The 26,469-nt window shown below is 40.7% G+C and overlaps 1 protein-coding gene and 1 long non-coding RNA gene across 2 annotated transcripts; one reads left to right on the top strand and one right to left on the bottom strand.

The window, feature by feature from the left end:
• Positions 1-918: 918 nt before the first annotated feature.
• Positions 919-10,195, top strand: tmem229b (transmembrane protein 229B). Its single transcript, XM_058057136.2, has 2 exons — positions 919-1,388; positions 9,019-10,195. Exon 2 carries the CDS (start codon positions 9,048-9,050, stop codon positions 9,603-9,605), a length of 558 nt encoding a protein of 185 aa, XP_057913119.1. The 5' UTR covers positions 919-1,388; positions 9,019-9,047; the 3' UTR covers positions 9,606-10,195.
• Positions 10,196-17,899: 7,704 nt separating this feature from the next.
• Positions 17,900-20,838, bottom strand: LOC144902093 (uncharacterized). Its single transcript, XR_013630349.1, has 3 exons — positions 20,717-20,838; positions 18,330-18,407; positions 17,900-18,202 (listed from the first exon to the last, which is right to left on the bottom strand). It is a non-coding gene; the product is annotated as an uncharacterized LOC144902093 (long non-coding RNA).
• Between the last annotated feature and the right edge of the window lie 5,631 nt (positions 20,839-26,469).

Here is a 26,469-nt window from a genome sequence, read left to right as displayed (position 1 = left end):
AAATTCTGATGCACATGAAAATATTATGGCAGCCAATCAGAACCCTGAAGAAAGTCCTTTCCGGAAAAGGCAGAAAAAGTCTTAGTTTCTCCTGAAATATGTCACAATAATATAATGATAAATAGAATAAAAAATATGGGAAAATTATGGCAGAGTCTAACTTTAAGTTGTAATATTGGAAAATGACAAATACCCAAGTTTTTTTTTTGTTTTAGGACAATTTTAAAAAATTTTGTTTAAAAAAAAAAATGTGTGACTACTACTATTAAAAAAAAAATACAACAATTGTGTAATTTTACAAGGACAGCCAATTCATTAAAAATTTATTTCTTTACTGTTTTTAGGACAATGATTTTAAAGAAAATTTTAGAAATTTTAAAAAAGTGTATATACCAGAACAATTCGGTAATTTATATATTTTTTTACATTTTATTTATTTATACATAAATTTTTTTAGGACAATTTTAGAAAAAAAAATATTTGTAAAAAAAAAAAAGTGCTTTTACAATGAAAATAAGAACAATTCTGCAATTTTAGGAGGACAACCGGTTTATTATTTAGTTGAGTTTTGTTTTTTTAGGACAATTTTAGAAGAAAAAGTTGTATTGGATAGCATAGAAATAATATAGCAAATAAATTGTCCTAGAAATAGTAATAATTTCATGAAAATGTTCTTTATCGTATATGATTATCTAAGAACAAATTTGTCCTACTTTAGTGGAGATAAATGTTAGATTAAAGAATGAAGCGGTAAATGTGATGCCAGGTTCTGTGCTAAAAAAAATTGGAACCTTTTAATTTTACAGAAATATTTAGAGAAAAAATTTAATAAAAGTCAAAATTTTTGGTCAGCCAAAATACATTTTATAAGATTTTTTTTTTTTTTTAATATTTTAAGGGGACAAAAATATATTTTTTAAATACAAATGTTATTTGAATACAACTGAATTCTTATTAAATAAAATGAATCATAAAATAATAAAAAAAATATAGAGTTGTAAATGTACAGAAAAGTCATAATTTCATGAATTTTATCGCTCACTTTATGAGAACTTGTATTAAACTGTTGTACCCACGCCGACCGCCAGAGGGCGCCGTTACAGCGACCGCTCCGGCAGACAAGCGGTTAAGAAAAAGATGCAGGATGTGCGTGTGCGTGCGTGTGTGTGCAAGATGCATGTGCGCGTGTGAGCTGATGCTGATGCTGCTTATGATGATGATGATGATGATGATGATGATGATGATGCGGTAAAAGTAAAATGTGTCCGCTTCCATCGGAGGGAAGGAGCCCCTGTTGCTGCCGCTGACAGCCGCAAATCGAGCACCTTCCCCCGGCGTCGTGTGGCGAGGAGAGCCGCTGCGGAGCCCCCCAGCCCCCGACCGTGGCGGTAAGCATGCGGATGAGTCATTCCCCGGAGAGACGCGGCATTCCCGGAGGTTGTGTACCTTGAAATGAAACATCCCAAAAAACGGACTTGTAGCGGCCTCGTGCAAACACTATAAAGCTGCTCGGGTTGCCAGATGCACCTGTTAGAAAATAGACCGGCGCAAGTTCCATACCGCGCTGCTGCGGTACTTGGGGTCCGGCTTTAATGCAAATGTGCGGGCGGAGCGGAAAACCGCAACCAAAAACACCTTGTGCTTTTATTTTGGCCATTTCTTATGCTAACTAATCTTATGAAGCTAATTTCTTATGAAGCTAATCTTCTCTTATTATTATATTATTATTCACCCATATTGTGAAGCTGTTGTATATGCATTATTGTTTATGGAATATCAGACATTTGGACTACTTGATTAGCGTATATAGCATAGAGGTGTCCAAAGTGCAGCCCGGGGGCCATTTGTGTAATTTTATCTAAAAATATCATTTTACCAAAAAAAAAAAAAAAACAGCAAAATGTTCAAGTCAGCAGTCATTTTTTAAAAATAAAGGCAAAATATTAATATTATTTTTTTCCATATAATTAAATATACAGTTATTATTATTAAAATTTTCTCATCTTACATCTTTCCACAAAGAATTTACCATATTTTTTCCTCATATCATGACTTTTTCTCAAATTTTTCGATTTTTTTTTCTCTTATTAGTAGGTACGTTTTTTCTTCATAGTATTATGATTTTTGTGTCATTAAGACTTTTGAAAAATGACTTTATTCACATAAAATACTTTTATTTGTCAGAGTACAAATTCATTACAAATTTTTCAAATTTTTCTCATATTACTACTTTTCATAATTTCTATTAAAATGTATATTATTACCTTATACTGCGACTTAGATTTTCTTTTAAAATATAACAATTATTTTCACTATTTTTTCTTTAATTTAACAGCTTGTATTGTGATTTCATGAACACAACATTTCCAACTTTTTTTCATTAAAAAAGCCTATTCTCTTGCATTAAAAAAAGGCAAAATATTAATATTATTTTTTACATCTAACTAAATATAAATTTCTTTAATTTAACGGGTAAATTGAATAGAAAAAACAAAATTTTCTTGTATTGTGATTTCATAAACACAACATTTCCCAACTTTTTTTGTCATTAAAAAAGCCTATTCTCTTGCATTAAAAAATGCAAAATATTAATATTATTTTTTACATCTAACTAAATATAATTTTTTTAATTTAACAGCTAAATTGAATAGAAAAAACAAAATTTTCTTGTATTGTGATTTCATAAACACAACATTTCCCAACTTTTTTTACATTAAAAAAGCCTATTCTCTTGCATTAAAAAGGCAAAATATTAATATTATTTTTTACATCTAACTAAATATAAATTTCTTTAATTTAACGGGTAAATTGAGTAGAAAAAACAAAATTTTCTTGTATTGTGATTTCATAAACACAACATTTCCCAAATTTTTTTTTCATTAAAAAAGCCTATTCTCTTGCATTAAAAAAAGTTAAATATTAATATTATTTTTTACATCTAACTAAATATAATTTTTTTTAATTCAACAGCTAACTTGGATAGAAAAAACGAAATTTTCTTGTATTGTGATTTCATAAACACAACATTTCCCAACTTTTTTTCATTAAAAAAGCCTATTCTCTTGCATTAAAAAAAGGCAAAATATTAATATTATTTTTTACATCTAACTAAATATAAATTTCTTTAATTTAACGGGTAAATTGAATAGAAAAAACAAAATTTTCTTGTATTGTGATTTCATAAACACAACATTTCCCAACTTTTTTTTCATTAAAAAAGCCTATTCTCTTGCATTAAAAAAGGCAAAATATTAATATTATTTTTTACATCTAACTAAATAGAATTTTTTTTTAATTTAACACCTAAATTGAATAAAAAAAATTCTTGTATTGTGATTTCATAAACACAACATTTCCAACTTTTTTTTATTAAAAAGTCTATTCTCTTGCATTAAAAAAGGCAAAATATTAATATTATTTTTTACATCTAACTAAATATATATATTTTTAATTTAACAGCTAAATTGAATAGAAAAAACAACATTTTCTTGTATTGTGATTTCATAAACACAACATTTCCAACTTTTTTTTCATTAAAAAAGCCTATTCTCTTGCATTAAAAAAAGCAAAATATTCTAATTTTTTACATCTAACTAAATATATATTTTTTTAATTTAACAGCTAAATTGAATAAAAAAAAAATTATTGTATTGTGATTTCATAAACACAACATTTCCCAACTTTTTTTTCATTAAAAAAGCCTATTCTCTTGCATTAAAAAAAGCAAAATATTAATATTATTTTTTTACATCTAAATAAATATAAATTTTCTTTAATTTAACAGCTAAATTGAATAGAAAAAACAATTTTTTTTGTGATTTCATAAACACAACATTTCCCAACTTTTTTTTCATGAAAAAAGCCTATTCTAAGAATTAAAAAAAAAAAGCCTATTCTCATTTTACGATTAATCGCCTTTTGTCCATAGTTAACTCAGAATGAATGACAAATATGAAATTGCAGATAGACGTTTTTAGCTATAATAAGTCGATATATCTATGTAAGTCTTAAAAAGACAAACAATAGCATTCCATGATTTTTATGATTCAACAATTCCAACCATTGACATAGCATGGACACAAGCCCCCAAATAGCTGCCCTCGGCTATGCCTAAGATGAATTAATTAACTTCATTCTCATATGTCAACATTTCCCCCGAATCAGGGCGCCACACGACTGCAGTTTGTGTTATTATGATCTGCGGCGGTGAACAAATGCACTTTACGGTGTTCCGGCCGGCTAAGTAAATATCGGATCAATAATCCTCGTCAATTCCCGGGAAAAGCAATCAATTCATTAGCAAGTCGGCACAAAACGTTTGGCATTTCTTAGCCGCTGTGAGCCACACGTTGTTATTGCGCAACATGACTTTTAGTCGCCATTGTTACAAACATTAGCTGGCTCTATGACATCACCGCGATGGACGTCATCGCTGAGCTCAAGGCCTTGTTGGGTATTCCGTGCAGGTGGACTTTAGCATGGAATTCGTGCACGGAATGTGTATCAACTTTTCCATCCAGAGCAGTTAGCAACAATTCCAGGTAGTCAAAAAATGGTTGTGTTTTTTTGGGGGGGGCGGAGCTTCTTTGTGACGAGTCAGCTAGCATGTCTCCAGGTGTGCTAACCATTTCCACCTCAACGTCCGCCGCTAAAGCGGTCGAAAGCAAACTTTTGTGATCTTTTGGGGAACGTTTCTCGCCAGTTAGCATCCAGGCGTACTTCACATGCTGAAAGGTGGGTATGCTAACCGTTCCCTGCTGGGAAAACTAGCATGACCAGCATATGTTGTGTTGTCGTGCTGGTCTATGCTGGTAGCTGGTCTAAACTGGTCTGCAGACGAAAACACGACATATGCTGGTCTATGTTGGTAGCTGGTCTAAACTGGTCTGCAGACGAAAACACGACATACGTATGCTGGTCTATGCTGGTAGCTGGTCTAAACTGGTCTGCAGACGAAAACACGACATATGCTGGTCTATGCTGGTAGCTGGTCTAAGCTGGTCTGCAGACGAAAACACGACATATGCTGGTCTATGCTGGTAGCTGGTCTAAACTGGTCTGCAGACGAAAACACGACATATGCTGGTCTATGCTGGTAGCTGGTCTAAACTGGTCTGTAGACGAAAACACGACATATGCTGGTCTATGCTGGTAGCTGGTCTAAGCTGGTCTGACCAGCACAAAATACAACATATGCTGGTCATGTTGGTAGCTGGTCTAAACTGGTCTGCAGGACCAGCATGAAAACACAACATATGTTGGTCATGCTGGTAGCTGGTCTAAGCTGGTCCTGCAGATGAAAACACAACATATGCTGGTCTATGCTGGTAGCTGGTCTAAGCTGGTCTGACCAGCATGAAAACACAACATATGCTCGTAGCTGGTCTAAGCTGGTCCTGCAGACAAAAACACAACATATGCTGCTCTATGTTGGTAGCTGGTCTAAACTGGTCTGCAGGACCAGCATACCAGCATGAAAACACAACATATGTCGGTCATGCTGGTAGCTGGTCTAAACTGGTCCTGCAGACAAAAACACAACATATGCTGGTCTATGTTGGTAGCTGGTCTAAACTGGTTCTGCAGACGAAAACACAACATATGCTGGTCTATGTTGGTAGCTGGTCTAAACTGGTCTGCAGGACCAGCATACCCAACATATGTCGGTCATGCTGGTAGCTGGTCTAAACTGGTCCTGCAGATGAAAACACGACATATGGTGGTCATGCTGGTAGCTGGTCTAAGCTGGTCCTGCAGATGAAAACACAACATATACTGGTCTATGTTGGTAGCTGGTCTAAGCTGGTCTGACCAGCATGAAAACACAACATATACTGGTCTATGCTGGTAGTTGGTCCAAGCTGGTCCTGCAGACGAAAACACAAAATATGCTGGTCTATGTTGGTAGCTGGTCTAAACTGGTCTGCAGGACCAGCATACCAGCATGAAAACACAACATATGTCGGCCATGCTGGTAGCTGGTCTAAACTGGTCTGCAGACAAAAAACACGACATATGCTGGTCATGCTGGTAGCTGGTCTAAGCTGGTCTGACCAGCATGAAAACACAACATATGCTGATCTATGTTGGTAGCTGGTCTAAACTGGTCTGCAGGACCAGCATACCAGCATGAAAACACAACATATGTCGGTCATGCTGGTAGCTGGTCTAAACTGGTCCTGCAGACGAAAACACAACATATGCTGGTCTATGTTGGTAGCTGGTCTAAACTGGTTCTGCAGACGAAAACACAACATATGCTGGTCTATGTTGGTAGCTGGTCTAAACTGGTCTGCAGGACCAGCATACCCAACATATGTCGGTCATGCTGGTAGCTGGTCTAAACTGGTCCTGCAGATGAAAACACGACATATGGTGGTCATGCTGGTAGCTGGTCTAAGCTGGTCTAACCAGCATGAAAACACAACATATACTGGTCTATGCTGGTAGCTGGTCTAAACTGGTCTGCAGACAAAAACACAACATATGCTGGTCTATGTTGGTAGCTGGTCTAAACTGGTCTGCAGATGAAAACACGACATGCTGGTCTATGTTGGTCTGACCAGCACAAAAACACAACATATGCTGGTCATGCTGGTAGCTGGTCTAAACTGGTCTACAGGACCAGCATACCAACACGAAAACACAACATATGTCGGTCATGCTGGTAGCTGGTCTATACTGGTTTTTCTAGCAGGGTCACTATCAGTCATCTAGCATGAAAGTGTAGCTAGCATACACAGAGATATGATATAGCTAGTTGTTATTAGCTAGTTCGAAAAGCTCCATCTATAGTTAGTTAGCATCCGGGTACGTCCAGCTAGCACATTCAAAGGAGTTGCTATCCATTTCCCCTTTGCTGTTATTTGCCAATGCTATCAAAAACAACCTTAGTCTGTTTATCAGTTAGCATCAACGTCTAACAAGTTGCTAACTGATTTTTTCTTGCAGCTTAAACTGCCCAAAACAAATATTTTATATTTTTAATGACCCAAAACTGTTTTATCATCGTCATTAGCATTTAGATTTTTTTGGCGCCTGGTAGATAGCAACAAGTGCCAAAAACTGTAAAAATTGACCTTTTATTTAATCAATTGAGTTTCGGAATACACTTTTATCATGGTTAGCATGAAGTTATGATTAGCTAGCACTTTCAGAGGTACGCTAGTAAAGTTGCTAAGCATTTCCCCCCAATGTTGGTTGCTTAAACTGTCCAAAACAAATACATATTTTATATTTTTAATGACCCTAGACTGTTTTATCATCAGTTAGCATCAAGATGTAACAAAATGCTAACAATTTCTTCTGATTTTGAAGCTGATAACCATTTTTTCCATCAGCATTTTTGCCACCTTTGCTAGGTAGCTAACAACAATTGCAATCTATGGACAAAAATGACCTTTTTATCATGGTTAGCATGAAGTTATGATTAGCTAGTACTTTCCGAGGTATGCTACTGAAGTTGTTTACCTTTACAGTCCAAAACAAATGTTTTTTATTTTTAGTGGCCCACTAAATCATTGGTTAGCATTAAAGTGTAGCAAGACGATAATAATTTTTTTTTGATTCAATAACCATTTTTCATCAGAATTGTTAGCCACGTTTGCTAGGTAGCTAGCATTAAGTGCAAAAGACGGGTCAAAATGTATATTTTATTGAAACCCTGGAAGTTTGGAAGACCCCTTTATCATAGTTAGCATCAAGATACGATGAAGCAGTACGCTAGTGAAGTTGCTAACGTTGCTAACCATTTCTCCTTACCATCAGTCACTAAAACCGTCTATTATTTTAGGGCCAAGCAACGTTGTTCGATTTTGAAGTTAAACATTTTTTAGCACAGAATTGTTAGCCATCGTTGATATGTACATTTTGTTGTTATAGTTAGCATCAAGCTATATTTAACTAGCACTTTTCCTAGCTGAAATATTTTTTGCTGTGGTAGTTGTTAGCGTACCGTAACCTTTTTATCATGGTTAGCATGAAGTTATGATTAGCTAGCACTTTCAGAGGTACGCTAGTGAAGTTGCTAAGTATTTCCCCCCAATGTTGGTTGCTAAAACTGTCAAAAACAAATATGTATTTTACATATTTAGTGGCCCAAGACTGTTTATCATCAGTTAGCATCAACGTGCAACAACATGCTAACCATTTCTTCTGATTTTGATCACCATTTTTTCCATCAGTTTTTTTTACCACCTTTGCTAGGTAGCTAACAACAATTGCAATTAATGGACAAAAATGACCGTTTTATCATGGTTAGCATGAAGTTATGATTAGCTAGTACTTTCAGAGGTACGCTAGTGAAGTTGCTAACCATTTCCTCTTACCGTCAGCCACTAAAACCATCTATAATTTTCGGGTTTGTTATAGTTAGCATGAAGCTATATTTAACTAGCACGTTTCCCCCTCGACATTGGTCGCTAAAGCTGCCAAAAACTTAACTTTTTAGTTTTGTAGTGTCTGTCATTAGTTAGCATCAAGGTCTTACAAGATGCTAATTTGCTTTTCCATTATTATCTGTTACTGTTAGCAACTATGCTAAAAGCTGTTTGCTGTGCTTGTTAGCTAAGCTAAAATCCTTTCTCAGAGACGTTTGCTGTGGTAGTTGTTAGCTTAGCCTGAAGTTTTTCCCCAAAAACGGTGTTGGTGGTTTTACAGAGGTCAGTCAGTCCAAGGACTCTCATGAACGCTTCCTTGTTTGGGAGAAATGTGCTAATCCCCCGTGGAGCCACGCTGGACCGGAGCCATGTTTTGGTTCCTGCTTGGAAGAAACCATCTTGGGCCCCCTGGAACTCTTTTGTTGCTGCTTTGCTTTCATTGTTGGGTCAAGTGACCCATATTAGGGGGGTGTTTTTTAGGTAGGCGGATATGTGTATGTCAAATATAGGTTTTATTGATAGACAGGATACTGGTTCACGGTGAGTGACGTAGTGGTGCAAGTCGAGGACCCCATGTTTTTGTTGAGGTGAGGTGACATTGTTTTGTGGTTTGATCCTTGTGGCGTTCTTCCCTTCCCAGAACGAAAGCCTGCATCGAGGTCTCGAGCAATGGCGACCATGGCCATCCTGCAGCCGCCCCTGCCTCTGCCGCCGCTGGCGCGCTGGTACCTGTACGCCATCCACGGCTACTTCTGCGAGGTCATGTTCACGGCGGCGTGGGAGTTCGCCGCTCAGCGTAATTGGAAGTTCCCGGGCGTGACCAGCGTGTGGGCGCTCTTCATCTACGGCACGTGCATCCTCATGGTTGAGCGCATGTACCTGCACCTGCGGGGGCGCTGCCCCGTAATGGTGCGCTGCCTCATCTACACGCTGTGGACGTACATGTGGGAGCTGGGCACCGGGTTGCTGCTGCGCCAGTTCAACGCCTGTCCCTGGGACTACTCGGCGTTCCGCTACAACTTCCTGGGCCTGATCACCGCCGAGTACGCGCTGCTGTGGTTCTGCGCCTCTTTCATCGTGGAGCGCCTCGTCATCCGAAACGCGCTGCGCCTGCGCGTCCACCAGGGGCCGGAGGACATGTGGTCCAGCCCCTGGGTGGACGCTTCCAGGGGCAGAGCGAGGAGGGGCTGGATGGCTAGCGCTAACGGCTTCCTTAAATGGGATTGAAAGGGGGAGGGACAACTGGATGACATCGCTGCGCCCCCCGCCCCTGCGTCAACACAACATTCGCCCTCCTCTAAGGGGTCTGGGGTCCCCCCTTGAGGGGACCGCTATCTGCTGACAGGATTATTCTTCTGATCTGCAAATATGATTCACGTTTCGACCCCGGAAAGATCCCTCGCTTCACACGACCATCAACGTTTTGTCTTTTTTAACGCTTCTCACTGCTGTACACAAACGCCTCAACAATGTTGCACTGTGTGTTTAAATAAAGTTTGGAAAAAACATACTCAGCAAACAAAACAAAAACAACATCAATATTACTTTTAGAAAATAAAATCATGCTTTTTCTGATTGATATGCTGAAAATGTTGACAAATTTCATGTCAATGTTCTTTTGTAAATTAAGAAAACTTTGATTCAATCCACAGTTTGTTTTAAAAAATTGAAAATTCCAAATTTACATTCTGAAGAAATGGAAATAAACGAAAAAACACACATTTTTGGGTTCTAAAGAATGTTTTTAGAGAATATTATATGGAAAAATATATTTTAGAAAAAAAAATGATTTAGGGATTGTGAAAAAAATAATCATTTCAGTCAAAACTTCATTTAAAAAATGCCATAAAAAATATTTGACTTACGTTCTATTTAACCATACAGATATTAAGGATTGTTTCAAGCTTGAATGTCTTTCATTGTTTTTAAATAAAGTTTGGAAAAATATTTCAATTTTTTTCAGTCAATTTTTGGGTTGTAAATGATGTATTGATTAAAATATTGACTGAAATAAATTGATTATGTATATTATTAATAATTAATATTAATATAAATATTTTAATATGTGTAATTCATTTTAAAAAATTGAGTCAACACTCCATAAAAGGGACATTAAAAAGTAATACAAGGTCCACCAAAATTGTCCTCCATAACAAAAAATAGTAAACATAAACTGTGAATTTAAAGAAACAAAACAAAGACTTCTGTTAAGAAAAAAAAATTATAAAAGCTTAAAATGACATGCCCCAAAACGTCCATTATAATACAAATATTAACAGCAAAATATAAATATATATATGTAGATAATATATAGATAAGATAAGCATAAAACAAGCTAGATTATGTGGTCAAATATCCTGAGACCTATCGGCGGCGTACTGATCACGTGTCCCAATACTTCAGTTCATATGATGTATAACTTCTCCCTGGGGAGCTTTCACGTGCTGCCATCTAGTGGCTTTATTGAGAATTGCATCCAGTGAGGGAAAACGCTATCAAAAGTTACGAAAGTAATAGTTTAATATGTATTATTAATTAATTTTATTTATTATTTTATTATTATTTATTATAGATTATATTTTGTACTTGTCGTTTATGTCGTTGACAAGTTTATTTTAATTACATTTTTTGGTCAAATAAATAAACAGCAAACCGGAAGTAGACCGGAAATGAATCCTCCAGCCGTGGCGCGACACGAAGTACACAACCAGACGCCGGTATGTAGTACACAGTATAGTTTTACTCTATAAATACTTGTCGTTTATGTCGTTGACAAGTTTATTTTAATTAAATTTTTTGGTCATTGTACTTTTAAATAAACAGCAAACCGGAAGTAGACCGGAAATGAATCCTCCTTCTGTGGCGCGACACGAAGTACACAACCAGACGCTGGTATGTAGTACACGGTATAGTTTTACTCTATCAATACTTGTAGTTTATGTTGTTAACAAGTTGATTTTAATTAAATTTTTTGGTCATTGTACTTTTAAATAAACCGCAAACCGGAAGTAGACCGGAAATGAATCCTCCTTCTGTGGCGCGACACGAAGTACACAACCAGACGCTGGTATGTAGTACACGGTATAGTTTTACTCTATCAATACTTGTAGTTTATGTCGTTAACAAGTTGATTTTAATTAAATTTTTTGGTCATTGTACTTTTAAATAAACAGCAAACCGGAAGTAGACCGGAAATGAATCCTCCTTCCGTGGCGCGATAGGAAGTACACAACCAGACGCTGGTATGTAGTACACAGTATACATTTACTCTATCAATACTTGTCGTTTATGTCGTTGACAAGTTGATTTGAAAAAAAACGCTTTTTAAAACATCTTCATGACATTGTTATGTCATATTACTACTTTTCATCATTTCTATTAAAAATGTATATTATTATCTTATACTGCAACTAGTTTTTGTGACTTTTTTCTGAATATATTCCTTGACATACCGTAAATAAATAGATAAGACAATAATAGTAATAAATTAATAATGATTAAAAAATGTCCCTAATACAGATTTTTTGTCACATTTTTTCCTCAGAATTACACAATTTGACTTGTTTTCTTAGATTTTAAAATAAATAAAATAAAAAATCAATAAAAAAAATTAAATGGAAATTTCCAACTTTTTGTCATGTTTTGATTTTTTTCTAAAACTTAAAATGTACAATATTTTTTTCACCTGTTTTTTTACAGAAAGAAGGCACAGAAGGCGCATTGCTATACACGTATGTGGCCACTGGATGGAGACATAATTTTAATCATTGAAATTTAATGTGAAGGGTTTATTTACTGTACAGCTTTTTTAAAAATATCTTCATGACATTGTTTAATAATAACAAAAATGGTAGAAATACAATATTATATTTTAATGATGTCAAATTTAAAATACATTTGTATAATTTCATCACATATGATACATTTGCGGTCAGTTTTAAGGTTATTACGTGGTCATATTTCTATTTATTATTTCGGTGTGACCCCCCCCAAGGGCTCCACTAATGGTGGACTCCTCCAATCAGTTGCCGCCACTCCAAATATGGGCCTGTGCTACCTGCAATCTGTGTACATGACAGTATACCTGTGTGTGTGTATGTGGAGATACCTCTCTAGTTTCAAGTGGGGCTTTTCCCCCCGTGTGACTTCATTGTTCTGGTGTGTCGGGTTTCCACTTAGGAACCATGCAGGCGCGGATTAGTGTCAGATATCCTGCACTGCTACGTGTCTCGCTGCACAAAAGGTTGTTTTTAGTGTTACAGGTGTGCAGACGACTGAAGAGCGGGTGTCGTGGTGTGTTCAGGGAGCGCCCGCTTGCTTTGCCCCCATTGGAAAAACTATGTCAATAGAAATAGTCTGTTCCAGAGTCAAACTGTTTCCGGTAAGCTACAGGCATCTGGATGTGTAGTGAGAGATTTTTGTCACGGTTGCTGCTCATAAACATTAATTTTTATTTTATTCTGTTAAACTTTATTTAAAAAGTCACTTTTGCAGCTAATATTTAGCTTTTCAGCATCGATGTCATACAGTTGTAATGAGGGGGGGGGGCAACTTCACTCAGTTTTAATAGTTTAGTTTGTTCCTGTGCCCCGCCCACATCCTATGGAACAGCCTGAAATCCTTCCCAATATCACATCGCACGTCTGTGTAGTATTTGTGTTTTCGATTTGGGCTGAATTGGTCAAAGTGACTCGGACTATAGCCTGTTATGGTTAACTCAAAACCAAAATGGCCGACTTCCTGTTTGTTTTGGAACACGGGTTCTTAAGACATTTTTGGGGACCCCCCAGAATATAACATTTTTCACCGAACCTGAAGCCCTTTGGGTGAAGTTTCATGCATGTTGAGACCCTAACCCCAACCCCAACCCCAACCCTAACCCGTTACGGTGAACCCCAAACCAAAATGGCCGACGTCCTGTTTGTTTTTGGAACACCGATTCCTAAGACATTTTTTGGGACCCCCCGGAATATAACATTTTTCACCGAACCTGAAGCCCTTTGAGTGAAGTTTCATGCATGTTGAGACCCTAACCCCAACCCTATCCCTAACCCTAGCCCGTTACGGTGAACCCAAAACCAAAATGGCCGACTTCCTGTTTGTTTTGGAACATGGGTTCTTAAGACATTTTTGGGGACCCCCCGGAATATAACATTTTTCACCGAACCTGAAGCCCTTTGGGTGAAGTTTCATGCATGTTGAGACCCTAACCCCAACCCCAACCCCAACCCTAACCCGTTACGGTGAACCCCAAACCAAAATGGCCGACGTCCTGTTTGTTTTTGGAACACCGATTCCTAAGACATTTTTTGGGACCCCCCGGAATATAACATTTTTCACCGAACCTGAAGCCCTTTGAGTGAAGTTTCATGCATGTTGAGACCCTAACCCCAACCCTATCCCTAACCCTAGCCCGTTACGGTGAACCCAAAACCAAAATGGCCGACTTCCTGTTTGTTTTGGAACATGGGTTCTTAAGACATTTTTGGGGACCCCCCGGAATATAACATTTTTCACCGAACCTGAAGCCCTTTGGGTGAAGTTTCATGCATGTTGAGACCCTAACCCCAACCCCAACCCCAACCCTAACCCGTTACGGTGAACCCCAAACCAAAATGGCCGACTTCCTGTTTGTTTTTGGAACACCGATTCCTAAGACATTTTTTGGGACCCCCCGGAATATAACATTTTTCACCGAACCTGAAGCCCTTTGAGTGAAGTTTCATGCATGTTGGGACCCTAACCCCAACCCTATCCCCAACCCCAACCCCAACCCTAACCCTAACCCTAACCCTAACCCTAGCCCGTTACGTTGAACCCAAAACCAAAATGGCCGACTTCCTTTTTGTTTTGGAACACGGGTTCTTAAGACATTTTTGGGGACCCCCCAGAATATAACATTTTTCACCGAACCTGAAGCCCTTTGGGTGAAGTTTCATGCATGTTGAGACTTTATAACCCTAACCCCAACCCCAACCCGTTACGGTGAACCCAAAACCAAAATGGCCGACTTCCTGTTTGTTTTGCAACACAGGTTCTTAAGACATTTTTGGGCAGCCCCCGGAATCTAACATTTTTCACCAAACCTGAAGTTTCATGCATGTTGAGACCCTAACCCTAAACCCAACCCTAACCCTAACCCTAATCCTAGCCCATTACGGTGAACCCAAAACCCAAATGGCCGACTTCCTGTTTGTTTTGGAACACGGGTTCTTAAGACATTTTTGGGGACCCCCCGGAATATAACATTTTTCACCGAACCTGAAGCCCTTTGGGTGAAGTTTCATGCATGTTGAGACTTTATAACCCCAACCCCAACCCGTTACGGTGAACCCAAAACCAAAATGGCCGACTTCCTGTCTGTTTTGGAACACGGGTTCTTAAGATATTTTTGGGGACCCCCGGAATATAACATTTTTCACCAAACCTGAAGCCCTTTGGGTGAAGTTTCATGCATGTTGAGAACCTAACCCCAACCCTATCCCTAACCATATCCCGTTACGGTGAACCCAAAACCCAAATGGCTGACTTCCTGTTTGTTTTGGAACACGGGTTCCTAAGACATTTTTGGGGACCCCCCGGAATATAACATTTTTCACCGAACCTGAAGCCCTTTGGGTGAAGTTTCATGCATGTTGAGAACCTAAGCCCAACCCTATCCCTAACCCTAACCCTAACCCTAGCCCGTTACAGTGAACCCAAAACCCAAATAGCCGACTTCCTGTTTGTTTTGGAACACGGGTTCCTAAGACATTTTTGGGGAACCCCCTCCCCGGAATATAACATTTTTCACCGAACCTGAAGCCCTTTGGGTGAAGTTTCATGCATGTTGAGACCCTAACCCCAACCCTAACCATAACCCTAACCCTAGCCTGTTACGGTGAACCCAAAACCCAAATGGCCGACTTCCTGTTTGATTTGGAACACGGGTTTCAAAGACATTTTTGGGGAACCCCCCGGAATATAACATTTTTCACCGAACCTGAAGCCCTTTGGGTGAAGTTTCATGCATGTTGAGACTTCATAACTCTAACCCCAACCCTAACCCCAACCCCAACCGTAACCCTAACCCTAGCCCGTTACGTTGAACCCAAAACCAAAATGGCCGACTTCCTGTTTGTTTTGGAACACGGGTTCTTAAGACATTTTTGGGGACCCCCTGGAATATAAAATTTTTCACCAAACCTGAAGTTTCATGCATGTTGAGACCCTAAACCCAACCCTAACCCTAACCCTAGCCCGTTACGGTGAACCCAAAACCCAAATGGCCGACTTCCTGTTTGTTTTGGAACACGGGTTCCTAAGACATTTTTGGGGACCCCCCGGAATATAACATTTTTCACCGAACCTGAAGCCCTTTGGGTGAAGTTTCATGCATGTTGAGAACCTAACCCCAACCCTATCCCTAACCCTAACCCTAGCCCGTTACGGTGAACCCAAAACCCAAATAGCCGACTTCCTGTTTGTTTTGGAACACGGGTTCCTAAGACATTTTTGGGGAACCCCCTCCCCGGAATATAACATTTTTCACCGAACCTGAAGCCCTTTGGGTGAAGTTTCATGCATGTTGAGACCCTAACCCCAACCCTAACCATAACCCTAACCCTAGCCTGTTACGGTGAACCCAAAACCCAAATGGCCGACTTCCTGTTTGATTTGGAACACGGGTTTCTAAGACATTTTTGGGGACCCCCCGGAATATAACATTTTTCACCGAACCTGAAGGCCTTTGGGTGAAGTTTCATGCATGTTGAGACTTCATAACCCTAACCCCAACCGTAACCCTAACCCTAGCCCGTTACGTTGAACCCAAAACCAAAATGGCCGACTTCCTGTTTGTTTTGGAACACAGGTTCTTCGGACATTTTTGGGGACCCCCTGGAATATAACATTTTTCACCAAACCTGAAGTTTCATGCATGTTGAGACCCTAACCCTAACCCCAACCCTAACCCGTTACGGTGAACCCAAAACCAAAATGGCCGATTTCCTGTTTGTTTTGGAACACGGGTTCTTAAGACATTTTTGGGGACCCCCCGGAATCTAACATTTTTCACCAAACCTGAAGTTTCATGCATGTTGAGACCCTAATCCTAAACCCAACCCTAACCCTAACCCTAATAATATGAATAAAATTTCACCATATGCATTTCCAACAATGGGATTGTTGTGGATCCTTCTTTCCAAGCAGGTGTGGCCCCTCGGGTCACACCAGACCCGACCCATCACGACCACAACCGTATCCACTTCCTGTCTGCAGGCGAAGGAGACAGGATCTTTGAGCGTGAGCAGTCACTCTTGTCAGTTGTCATGTGACACGGTTTGTTGACAGCATTGTCTTATCTCCTCCTTGGCTTCGCATAACGGAAAAAAAAAACGTTTTTATGTCTCGGTGTACTGTAAAAAAACACCTACCAGGACACTTTTCTATTTCTATGTCGTAGGCAGAGTGGGATGTCATACTTTAGAATAATTGTCTTTTACAGCCCGAGTGTTTCTTTTATGCAGGCTTGAATCAGGCGTGCTGCGTTCAAGCGCGTTCAACGGTTGGCAGCCTGAGGTCGGCGCACCGCTAGCTCCACAACACAACGGTGTTTTTGCATATACAAATGCATTTGTTTGCACGGTAAATAATCCCGTTTATACATCCTGGATGGCAGCATATCATGCCTTGTCGTATGTCATTGGATTAAGTCAGTGGCAGTTGTACGTTGCAAATACTTTTTTATATTCAGCACACAGTTGTGCAGTTTTTTTTTTGGCAATGGCACGGTATCACATGAATGCCACTGTTAGCATGCTAAAACTTGATTTTAATTCATTTTAATGAGACACTAAATGTGGTATGTATATATATTTTTATGTGTACATTTGATCATCTTTTAGAAGCATTTACTTTTGAAAATGTCATTGGTTGCTTGTTGCTAGGCAGAGTCCGTGGAGCTCCATCCGAACTGCCCTTTAAGCCAGTGAGAACTTTTATTTACACAATTTTTCTGATCCAAAAATCACCAATTGACCAAATAATTTATTTACTTTTTGGACCGGGTTATTTTCTGAGGAAAAAATATTTAAAAAATGTAAATTAATGTTAAACAAAATTTTTTAAAAAACATTTCATGCCTTTGTAGCACGGCTTGCACCGATTTCACGTCTCTCAAAACTATGCTTTGCATTTTATGATGTAATATCATGGATTTATAAATGATTGGACTGACTTAGGATGATTACTGACTGACTGATTTATTTTCAGAGAAAAAAAGCTGTAAAAATTTTTTTTTTAATTTATTTTATGGGAAAAAAAAATAAATTTTTTGAAAATATTTGTGAGATTTTTTTGCTAGTGCTTTCGTAGCTACAAATTTTCATTCATATGCTACATTGTTTACGATGTATACCACATGTTCATAAATGATTAAGGATCATGTGTTTTCTGCAAAAATCTTAATTTTTAAAAATACATTACATTTTTTTTTAATATGATGTTTTTGGACCGGAGTTGGGATTAATTAATAAAAAAAAATAGGAAAAAAGTATTTAATTTGCCCCCAAAGAACTATAATTTTTTAACAAACTGGGACAAAACTAGGTTAGCAAAAGGAAGTAATACTACATTCAAAGCGGTAATCCTGAGTAGTTTGCCACTCTTTGTCTGGGCTGAGCAAGGCAACATGTGACCTTTGACCAACTTGTTTTTCAGGGGAATGAAAGAATGAGGTCACGCACACGGAGCGCTGCTTAGTCACAGAGTGAAGGAGCTGAAGCCTGCATTTCCAGTTTGCCTTTTTGTCCTCGGCGTGATTGACAAGGCGGAACACCGAAGAGCTGACATGACAAAAAGGTGTAAGGTGTGTTTGTGTGTTTGCGGACGACGCCATCAATCAGCCTTAAAGACACAAAAGCAACCCAGCAAACAAGAACGAAGGTCTGGGTTTGGTTCTTGGTACCTTACATCACAATGCCGATGAACTCAGAGACGGGTCTGGCCATCCTCTCTCGACCAATCAGGGAGCCGCACGGAGGAAAGGATCTGTCAAGGTGATGGATGAGGATTAAATCAACAGAAAAACACTGACAGGTCACATTGAGCACACTTGAAACTAGAACACAGGTGTGTGTGTGTGGGGGGGTGGGGGGTCATATTCTGGAGCAAATTGTGGGTGTCCAAAAAATTAAATTAAATGTTGACAAGTAAATGAGTTAAGTAAAAGTAAAAACGAGCTGTGTCCAAATCAGCTGATTAGCTTTAGCTTTAGCACATTTGTGGAACAAACTAATGTGGCTATCGTTAAACGTTAGCTAAGCTGGGCGCCGTTTAGCAAACATGCTGAAGTTTGTATAAGCACATTTTTGCTAGCTTTAACATTAACTTCAAATTAGCTAATTTTAGCTAAGTTAAACTAACTCGGAGGAAACTGGTTGAACTTCGAACTTCGGTGTTGAGATTTACATGAGCTAACTGTGCTACATGTGTTAGCAAACTCAACACACCAACTTTGGTAATTTATGAATAATAATAAAAAATAATAAAATAAAATTAATTCATTTTAGCTCGCTTGCTACACTAGTGAACTATTAGCTAATTTTAGCCAAGTTAAACTAACTCGGAGTAACTGGTTGAACTTTGAACTTCAGTGTTGAGCTTTACATGAGCTAACTGTGCTACATGTGTTAGCAAACTTTGGTAACTTATGAATAATAATAAATAAATAAAATAAATACATTTTAGCTCGCTCGCTACACTAGTGAACTATTAGCTAATTTTAGCTAAGTTAAACTAACTCGGAGGAAACTGGTTGAACTTCGAACTTCAGTGTTGAGCTTTACATGAGCTAACTGTGCTACATGTGTTAGCAAACTCAACACATCAATTTTGGTAATTTATGAATAATAATAAATAAAAATAAATAAAACAAAATGAATACATTTTAGCTTGCTCGCTACACTCGTGAACTATTAGCTAATTTTAGCTAAGTTAAACTAACTCGGAGGAAACTGGTTGAACTTCGAACTTCGGTGTTGAGCTTTACGTGAGCTAACTGTGCTACATGTGTTAGCAAGCTCAACACACCAACTTTGGTAACTTATGAATAATAATAAAAAATAATAAAATAAAATTAATTCATTTTAGCTCGCTCGCTACACTAGTGAACTATTAGCTAATTTTAGCTAAGTTAAACTAACTCGGAGTAACTGGTTGAACTTTGAACTTCAGTGTTGAGCTTTACATGAGCTAACTGTGTTACATGTGTTAGCAAACTCAACACACCAACTTTGGTAACTTATGAATAATAATAAAAAAAAACATTTAGCTCGCTCGCTACACTAGTGAACTATTAGCTAATTTTAGCTACGTTAAACTAACTCGGGGAAACTTCAGTGTTGAGCTTTACATGAGCTAACTGTGTTACATGTGTTAGCAAACTCAACACATCAACTTTGGTAATTTATGAATAATAATAAATACAAATAAATAAAACAAAATGAATACATTTTAGCTCGCTCGCTACACTCGTGAACTATTAGCTAATTTTAGCTAAGTTAAACTAACTCGGGGTAACTGGTTGAACTTTGAACTTCAGTGTTGAGCTTTACATGAGCTAACTGCGCTACATGTGTTAGCAAACTCAACACATCAACTTTGGCAACTTATGAATAATAAATAAAAAAATAAAATAAATACATTTTAGCTCGCTCACTACACTAGTGAACTATTAGCTAATTTTAGCTAAGTTAAACTAACTCGGAGGAAACTGGTTGAACTTCGAACTTCAGTGTTGAGCTTTACATGAGCTAATTGTGTTACATGTGTTAGCAAACTCAACACACCAACTTTGGTAACTTATGAATAATAATAAAAAAATAAAATGAATACATTTTAGCTCGCTCGCTACACTAGTGAACTATTAGCTAATTTTAGCTAAGTTAAACTAACTCGGGGAAACTTCAGTGTTGAGCTTTACATGAGCTAACTGTGTTGCATGTGTTAGCAAACTCAACACATCAACTTTGGTAATTTATGAATAATAATAAATACAAATAAATAAAACAAAATGAATACATTTTAGCTCGCTCGCTACACTCGTGAACTATTAGCTAATTTTAGCTAAGTTAAACTAACTCAGGGTAACTGGTTGAACTTTGAACTTCAGTGTTGAGCTTTACATGAGCTAACTGTGTTACATGTGTTAGCAAACTCACCAAACACACCAACTTTGGTAACTTATGAATAATAATACAAAAATAATAAAAAATAAAATAAATACATTTTAGCTCGCTCGCTACACTAGTGAACTATTAGCTAATTTTAGCTAACCTAAACTAACTGTACAAACCGACCAGAGGGGGCGCCATTGAGCCAGGTGGTCCTTGTTTTCAGCTTCTAAAAATAAACATAGCTTCAGAGGAAGAGCAGTAGTAAATGTAGTAGAGGGTTCAGGTGGTGGCAGGGTGGAGGTGATGTTTGGGTTAGGGGGGGGGGCAGGGGTGGGGCACACCGCAGAACAGTCCCAGACCCGGAAGTCATAGTCTTTAACTTGACTCTCCAGTGGGGGCTTCCTGAGACCCCCAAATGTCTGAGAAAGCAAAAGCATATTTCGGTGTCGCACGTCATGGTGCAGCACACCTGCACAAACATCAGCAGCGCCGTGGAAGCCAATGACCGCCGGCACCACTCCCCAGATCCCCCCCCCCCCCCCCCCCCCCCCGCCGCCCCCCACTGAGGTTCCCGTAGCAGGCTGTGTTTGGTCCGAGTCCAGTTTGCACATAAAAGTTTCCACAAAGAAGCAGCAGCGCTGAGCTCAAGGTGTTACCTGACCCGGCAGGAATGATGCGGTCTCAATGTGGACGTCCAGTCTCTGCGGCATCCGCACAGCTGTGCACCAACGGCGCTTAGAAAAACCACATGGGTGAACTTCATCTTGGAACATTGTTACGGAACTGAAGGCCTGAGGGGAGTGGATTCTGTTAGATTCTTATCAGGTTAGATGTTTGCAGCTGTCCTCAATGTCAACAGGCAGCTTTGCTGTAGGCCACGTTCGGCTTCTAACTGACGTTCATTCTGAAAGGTAGTCTGCTTTTTTTGGGGACCGGTCAGGCCTCGGGGGCCTACGTCCTGGCTACAGAGGTCCTTTGAAGAGGTCTCTATCCTTTGCTAATAAAGCAAAAGCCTGATTCCAACATGTGCTTTGGTCGGAGAAGGCCATGTCTTAAACGCCTATGTTGTGGTTGCAGAGGCCTACTGGACATCCTGGCTTCAGAGGCTACAGTATGTCTTGGCTGCCGAGGTCTTGGGCTTGACTGCCAAGGTCTACTTAGAATCTGCAGGGTGTTGCAGTCTTGGTTGCAGCGGCCTAGAAGCGTGTGTCCTGGCTGCCAAGGCCCGTGTCCTGGGTTGGACAGACCTAAGTCCTGGCTGCCAAGGCCCGTGTCCTGGTTGCACAGACCTAAATCTTGGCCGCCAAGGCCCGTGTCCTGGGTGCACAGACCTAAGTCCTGTCTTCCAAGGCCTGTGTCCTGGTTGCACAGACCTAAGTCCTGGCTGCCAAGGCCTGTGTCCTGGTTGCACAGACCTAAATCTTGGCTGCCAAGGCCCGTGTCCTGGTTGCACAGACCTAAGTCCTGGCTGCCAAGGCCCGGTTCTGGTTGCCAAGGCCCGTGTCCTGGTTGCACAGACCTAAGTCTTGGCTGCCAAGGCCCGTGTCCTGGTTGCACAGACCTAAATCTTGGCTGCCAAGGCCCGTGTCCTGGTTGCACAGACCTAAGTCCTGGCTGCCAAGGCCCATGTCCTGGTTGCACAGACCTAAGTCCTGTCTGCCAAGGCCCGTGTCCTGGTTGCACAGACCTAAATCTTGGCTGCCAAGGCCCGTGTCCTGGTTGCACAGACCTAAGTCCTGGCTGCCAAGGCCCATGTCCTGGTTGCACAGACCTAAGTCCTGGCTGCCAAGGCCCGTGTCCTGGTTGCACAGACCTAAGTCCTGGCTGCCAAGGCCCGTGTCCTGGTTGCACAGACCTAAGTCCTGGCTGCCAAGGCCCGTGTCCTGGTTGCACAGACCTAAGTCCTGGCTGCCAAGGCCCATGTCCTGGTTGCACAGACCTAAGTCCTGTCTGCCAAGGCCTGTGTCCTGGTTGCACAGACCTAAGTCCTGGCTTCCAAGGCCTGTGTCCTGGTTGCACAGACCTAAGTCCTGGCTGCCAAGGCCCGGGTCTGGTTGCCAAGGCCCGTGTCCTGGTTGCACAGACCTAAGTCCTGGCTGCCAAGGCCTGTGTCCTGGTTGCACAGACCTAAATCTTGGCTGCCAAGGCCCGTGTCCTGGTTGCACAGACCTAAGTCCTGGCTGCCAAGGCCCGTGTCCTGGTTGCACAGACCTAAGTCCTGGCTGCCAAGGCCCATGTCCTGGTTGCACAGACCTAAGTCCTGTCTGCCAAGGCCCGTGTCCTGGTTGCACAGACCTAAATCTTGGCTGCCAAGGCCCGTGTCCTGGTTGCACAGACCTAAGTCCTGGCTGCCAAGGCCCGTGTCCTGGTTGCACAGACCTAAGTCCTGGCTGCCAAGGACCGGGTCTGGTTGCCAAGGCCCGTGTCCTGGTTGCACAGACCTAAATCCTGGCTGCCAAGGCCCGTGTCCTGGTTGCACAGACCTAAGTCCTGGCTGCCAAGGCCCGTGTCCTGGTTGCACAGACCTAAGTCCTGGCTGCCAAGGCCCGGGTCTGGCTGCCAAGGCCCGGGTCTGGTTGCCAAGGCCCGTGTCCTGGTTGCACAGACCTAAATCCTGGCTGCCAAGGCCCATGTCCTGGTTGCACAGACCTAAGTCCTGGCTGCCAAGGACCGGGTCTGGTTGCCAAGGCCCGTGTCCTGGTTGCACAGACCTAAATCCTGGCTGCCAAGGCCCGTGTCCTGGTTGCACAGACCTAAGTCCTGGCTGCCAAGGCCCGTGTCCTGGTTGCACAGACCTAAGTCCTGGCTGCCAAGGCCCGGGTCTGGCTGCCAAGGCCCGGGTCTGGTTGCCAAGGCCCGTGTCCTGGTTGCACAGACCTAAATCCTGGCTGCCAAGGCCCATGTCCTGGTTGCACAGACCTAGGTCCTGTCTGCCAAGGCCCGTGTCCTGGTTGCACAGACCTAAATCCTGGCTGCCAAGGCCCGTGTCCTGGTTGCACAGACCTAAGTCCTGGCTGCCAAGGCCCGTGTCCTGGTTGCACAGACCTAAGTCCTGGCTGCCAAGGCCTGTGTCCTGGTTGCACAGACCTAAGTCCTGGCTGCCAAGGCCTGTGTCCTGGTTGCACAGACCTAAATCTTGGCTGCCAAGGCCCGTGTCCTGGTTGCACAGATCTAAGTCCTGGCTGCCAAGGCCCGGGTCTGGTTTCCAAGGCCCGTGTCCTGGTTGCACAGACCTAAGTCCTGGCTGCCAAGGCCCGTGTCCTGGTTGCACAGACCTAATTCTTGGCTGCCGAGGCCCGTGTCCTGGTTGGACAGACCTAAGTCCTGGCTGCCAAGGCCCGTGTCCAGCTTACAACCATAAAAGCATTTCTAAAAATAAAAAATGTATCAAATATACAGTACATATGAAATAGAAATATCAATATAGCAAACTTTATGACCTTATCAAGCATAATTTAAAGTCATTGTTTTTGTTTTTTTTCTAAGAAAGTCCAGAATGGCATTTTGTTACATTTGACTTTTCCTTACTGGGAATGCAGCTTTTTCTTGCTGCGTGGTGTAGCAGAAGGCTGACCAGATGTTCTCCATCTCGTGCTGCAATGACACATATGCATGGCTGATGGGTTACACTATTAAGTCATTATATATACAATAATAACACTAACAGTGGTAGAGTAGTCATAAAAAAAATAGATGGGAGAATGTTACATTTCAATCGTGGAATAAACTCCCTTAACTGGTGTTGTTTACATCTTTTAGTGAGCTCACTTCCTGACATTACAATACAATAGACAATAAACAAAAGGGAGCTATAATTCCCAACAAACAGACTTCACTATGATGTGCTGCATTACATGAGTGATTAGATGGCTAAAGTGGTTGCTAGCTAGCTAAAGTGGATGCTAGCTAGCTAATCATTTATGAAATGCAGTAGATTGTGAAGTTAGTGTTAGCCAGCTAGTTAGCTAGAACTAGTGACAAACAATTCAAAACATGGCGAATATTTACCTTGAGTAGCAAATATATCTAATAAAACACACTGTGAAATTCAATAATTATGCTTAATTATGTATGCTGGTCCACGACACTCAAAACCTAGGAGTAAGGGCTAAGATCAGGGCTAAGGCGGGAGTCGGCAACCCTCTTTAGCGCCGCCCTAGTGGCTCCCTGGAACTTTTGGAAAAATGTTTGAAAATGAACAAAGATAGGGGAGAGAAATATATTTTTCGTTTTAATATGTACAAACACGACACAAACATTCTTAACGTTTTCCAATGCTGTAAAAATGTGTAAATATTAAAGTTCAACATTTCTGTCAACGAAGATTTGCGTCATAGCCTGCGACACACGTTTCTATCTGCAGGGCGGGATGTCAGGCAGGTGCCTGTTGTAAACAAACCGGCGACTGCGTGATGGACCATGGATCCCAAAGGGAAAAAGAGAAAAATAACCCAGGAGAACAGAGGATTAAACGTTTCTTGGACTGAATCGTTTGCATTCATTGCATTCATTTTACATGCCCGATGTTGAGAAGCTGATGTCGCCATGTCCGAAAATAGAAGTCCCATTAAACGGGTAAGAACACAAAGTTAGTAACAAAGTTACTGTTTTATAAAGTGATTTCTGATTTTCGTCAGTATATATTTGGAATGACACTTGGGGATATTATTGTGTGGTTTTTATTTTATTATCGGTCCGAGTGTTACAGGCATTTGCCTTGGACAGCTATGTCGGGTAAACTTGCCTGACCTTTGAACCAGGAAGTTCGTCCGGTGTGAAACGCTTCGGGGCTGGAATGTTTAAATAAAGTTGTTTTTGAAGCAACAAGTAACATTTAGCTTCTCTGCTGAAGTCAGTTCGCCCTTTTTACGGTTATTATTACACTGACAAGTTAACACGTTGGTTAGCTAGATACTTTATTTATTTATCTACCTATTTACCTACATGACAAATTAACACCTTAAACTGTATTAATTTGCGTTTTTTTGCACTCTTGTGTGTTGCCCAGATAAGGGGCACGTTATGCACGTTCCATTTTGTTGTTTTTTCAAATCCTCAAAATAAAAATGACATAAGAAAATGTGATTAATTTCATCAAAGCAATGAAACATAATTTATTAATATTGTAATGAAGTTGAACTTGAGGCGTAGTCATGTGGTGCGTCATTCCAAAATAAAGATTTAATCATGAAGGCTCATTATGTATTTGTGGCTATGTCCTATGTCCTATGTCCTATGTCCTATGTCCTATGTCCTATGACAAGGCCTGTCTACCTGTTGCAGAGGTCTCCACTCCGAGGCTATGTCTTACACATGTAGAAGCAAGGCAGCTCTCATGCTACGGTTAAAGGACAGGGTCAGACTGGTTCTGCACAGGTCTTAGGGTCACAGGGTGAGGGGTGGCGTCCAGCAGGTGCCCCAACATGACCTTGGCGGCTGGTAGCGGATGTCAGGAATGCGAGGGTAGCAGCTCCTCCGCTCCTCTGGGACTTCAACCGAGGCGGATCAGTGACACTGCGGCTGTGATCTCGGGGGGTCTTTGGGGGCGGCAGGGTGGGGTCACTTTCCCGCCGCACGCCGTTACGCCGTCCGTTGTTTCATGTCGTCTGGACGCCGCCGCTCGCTGACAGTTGGCCCGTGGTTTCGGCTGGCAGACCACCCATGTCTGATAAAATGCGAGGGCAGGTTTAAGTTCTCTGAAGAATGCCCCCACGCCCCCGCCCCCACACCCTACTGTCCATCTGGACTGTTCATATAAGACAACATGAGATGCTGGCTTGTACCGTGTTTACGTGTGTGGCCTCCTTAGAAAGAAAAGTCTCGGCAGACAACCATCATACACGTCTGCAGGTACCATCACTTTATAACACCAAACTGCATGGCTGCAACTTTGGGGATTATTACAAATCATCCTGGTTATTTTCAGGGTGCAGGGT

Source organism: Doryrhamphus excisus, linkage group LG19 (assembly GCF_037039965.1).
Source record: "Doryrhamphus excisus strain RoL-2023G ecotype Guam linkage group LG19, RoL_Dexc_Guam_v1.1, whole genome shotgun sequence".
In the NCBI taxonomy this organism is placed as follows: Eukaryota; Metazoa; Chordata; class Actinopteri; order Syngnathiformes; family Syngnathidae; genus Doryrhamphus; species Doryrhamphus excisus.
Note: the sequence above shows the minus strand (reverse complement) of the source record. Positions and strands in the feature narration are given on the sequence as shown.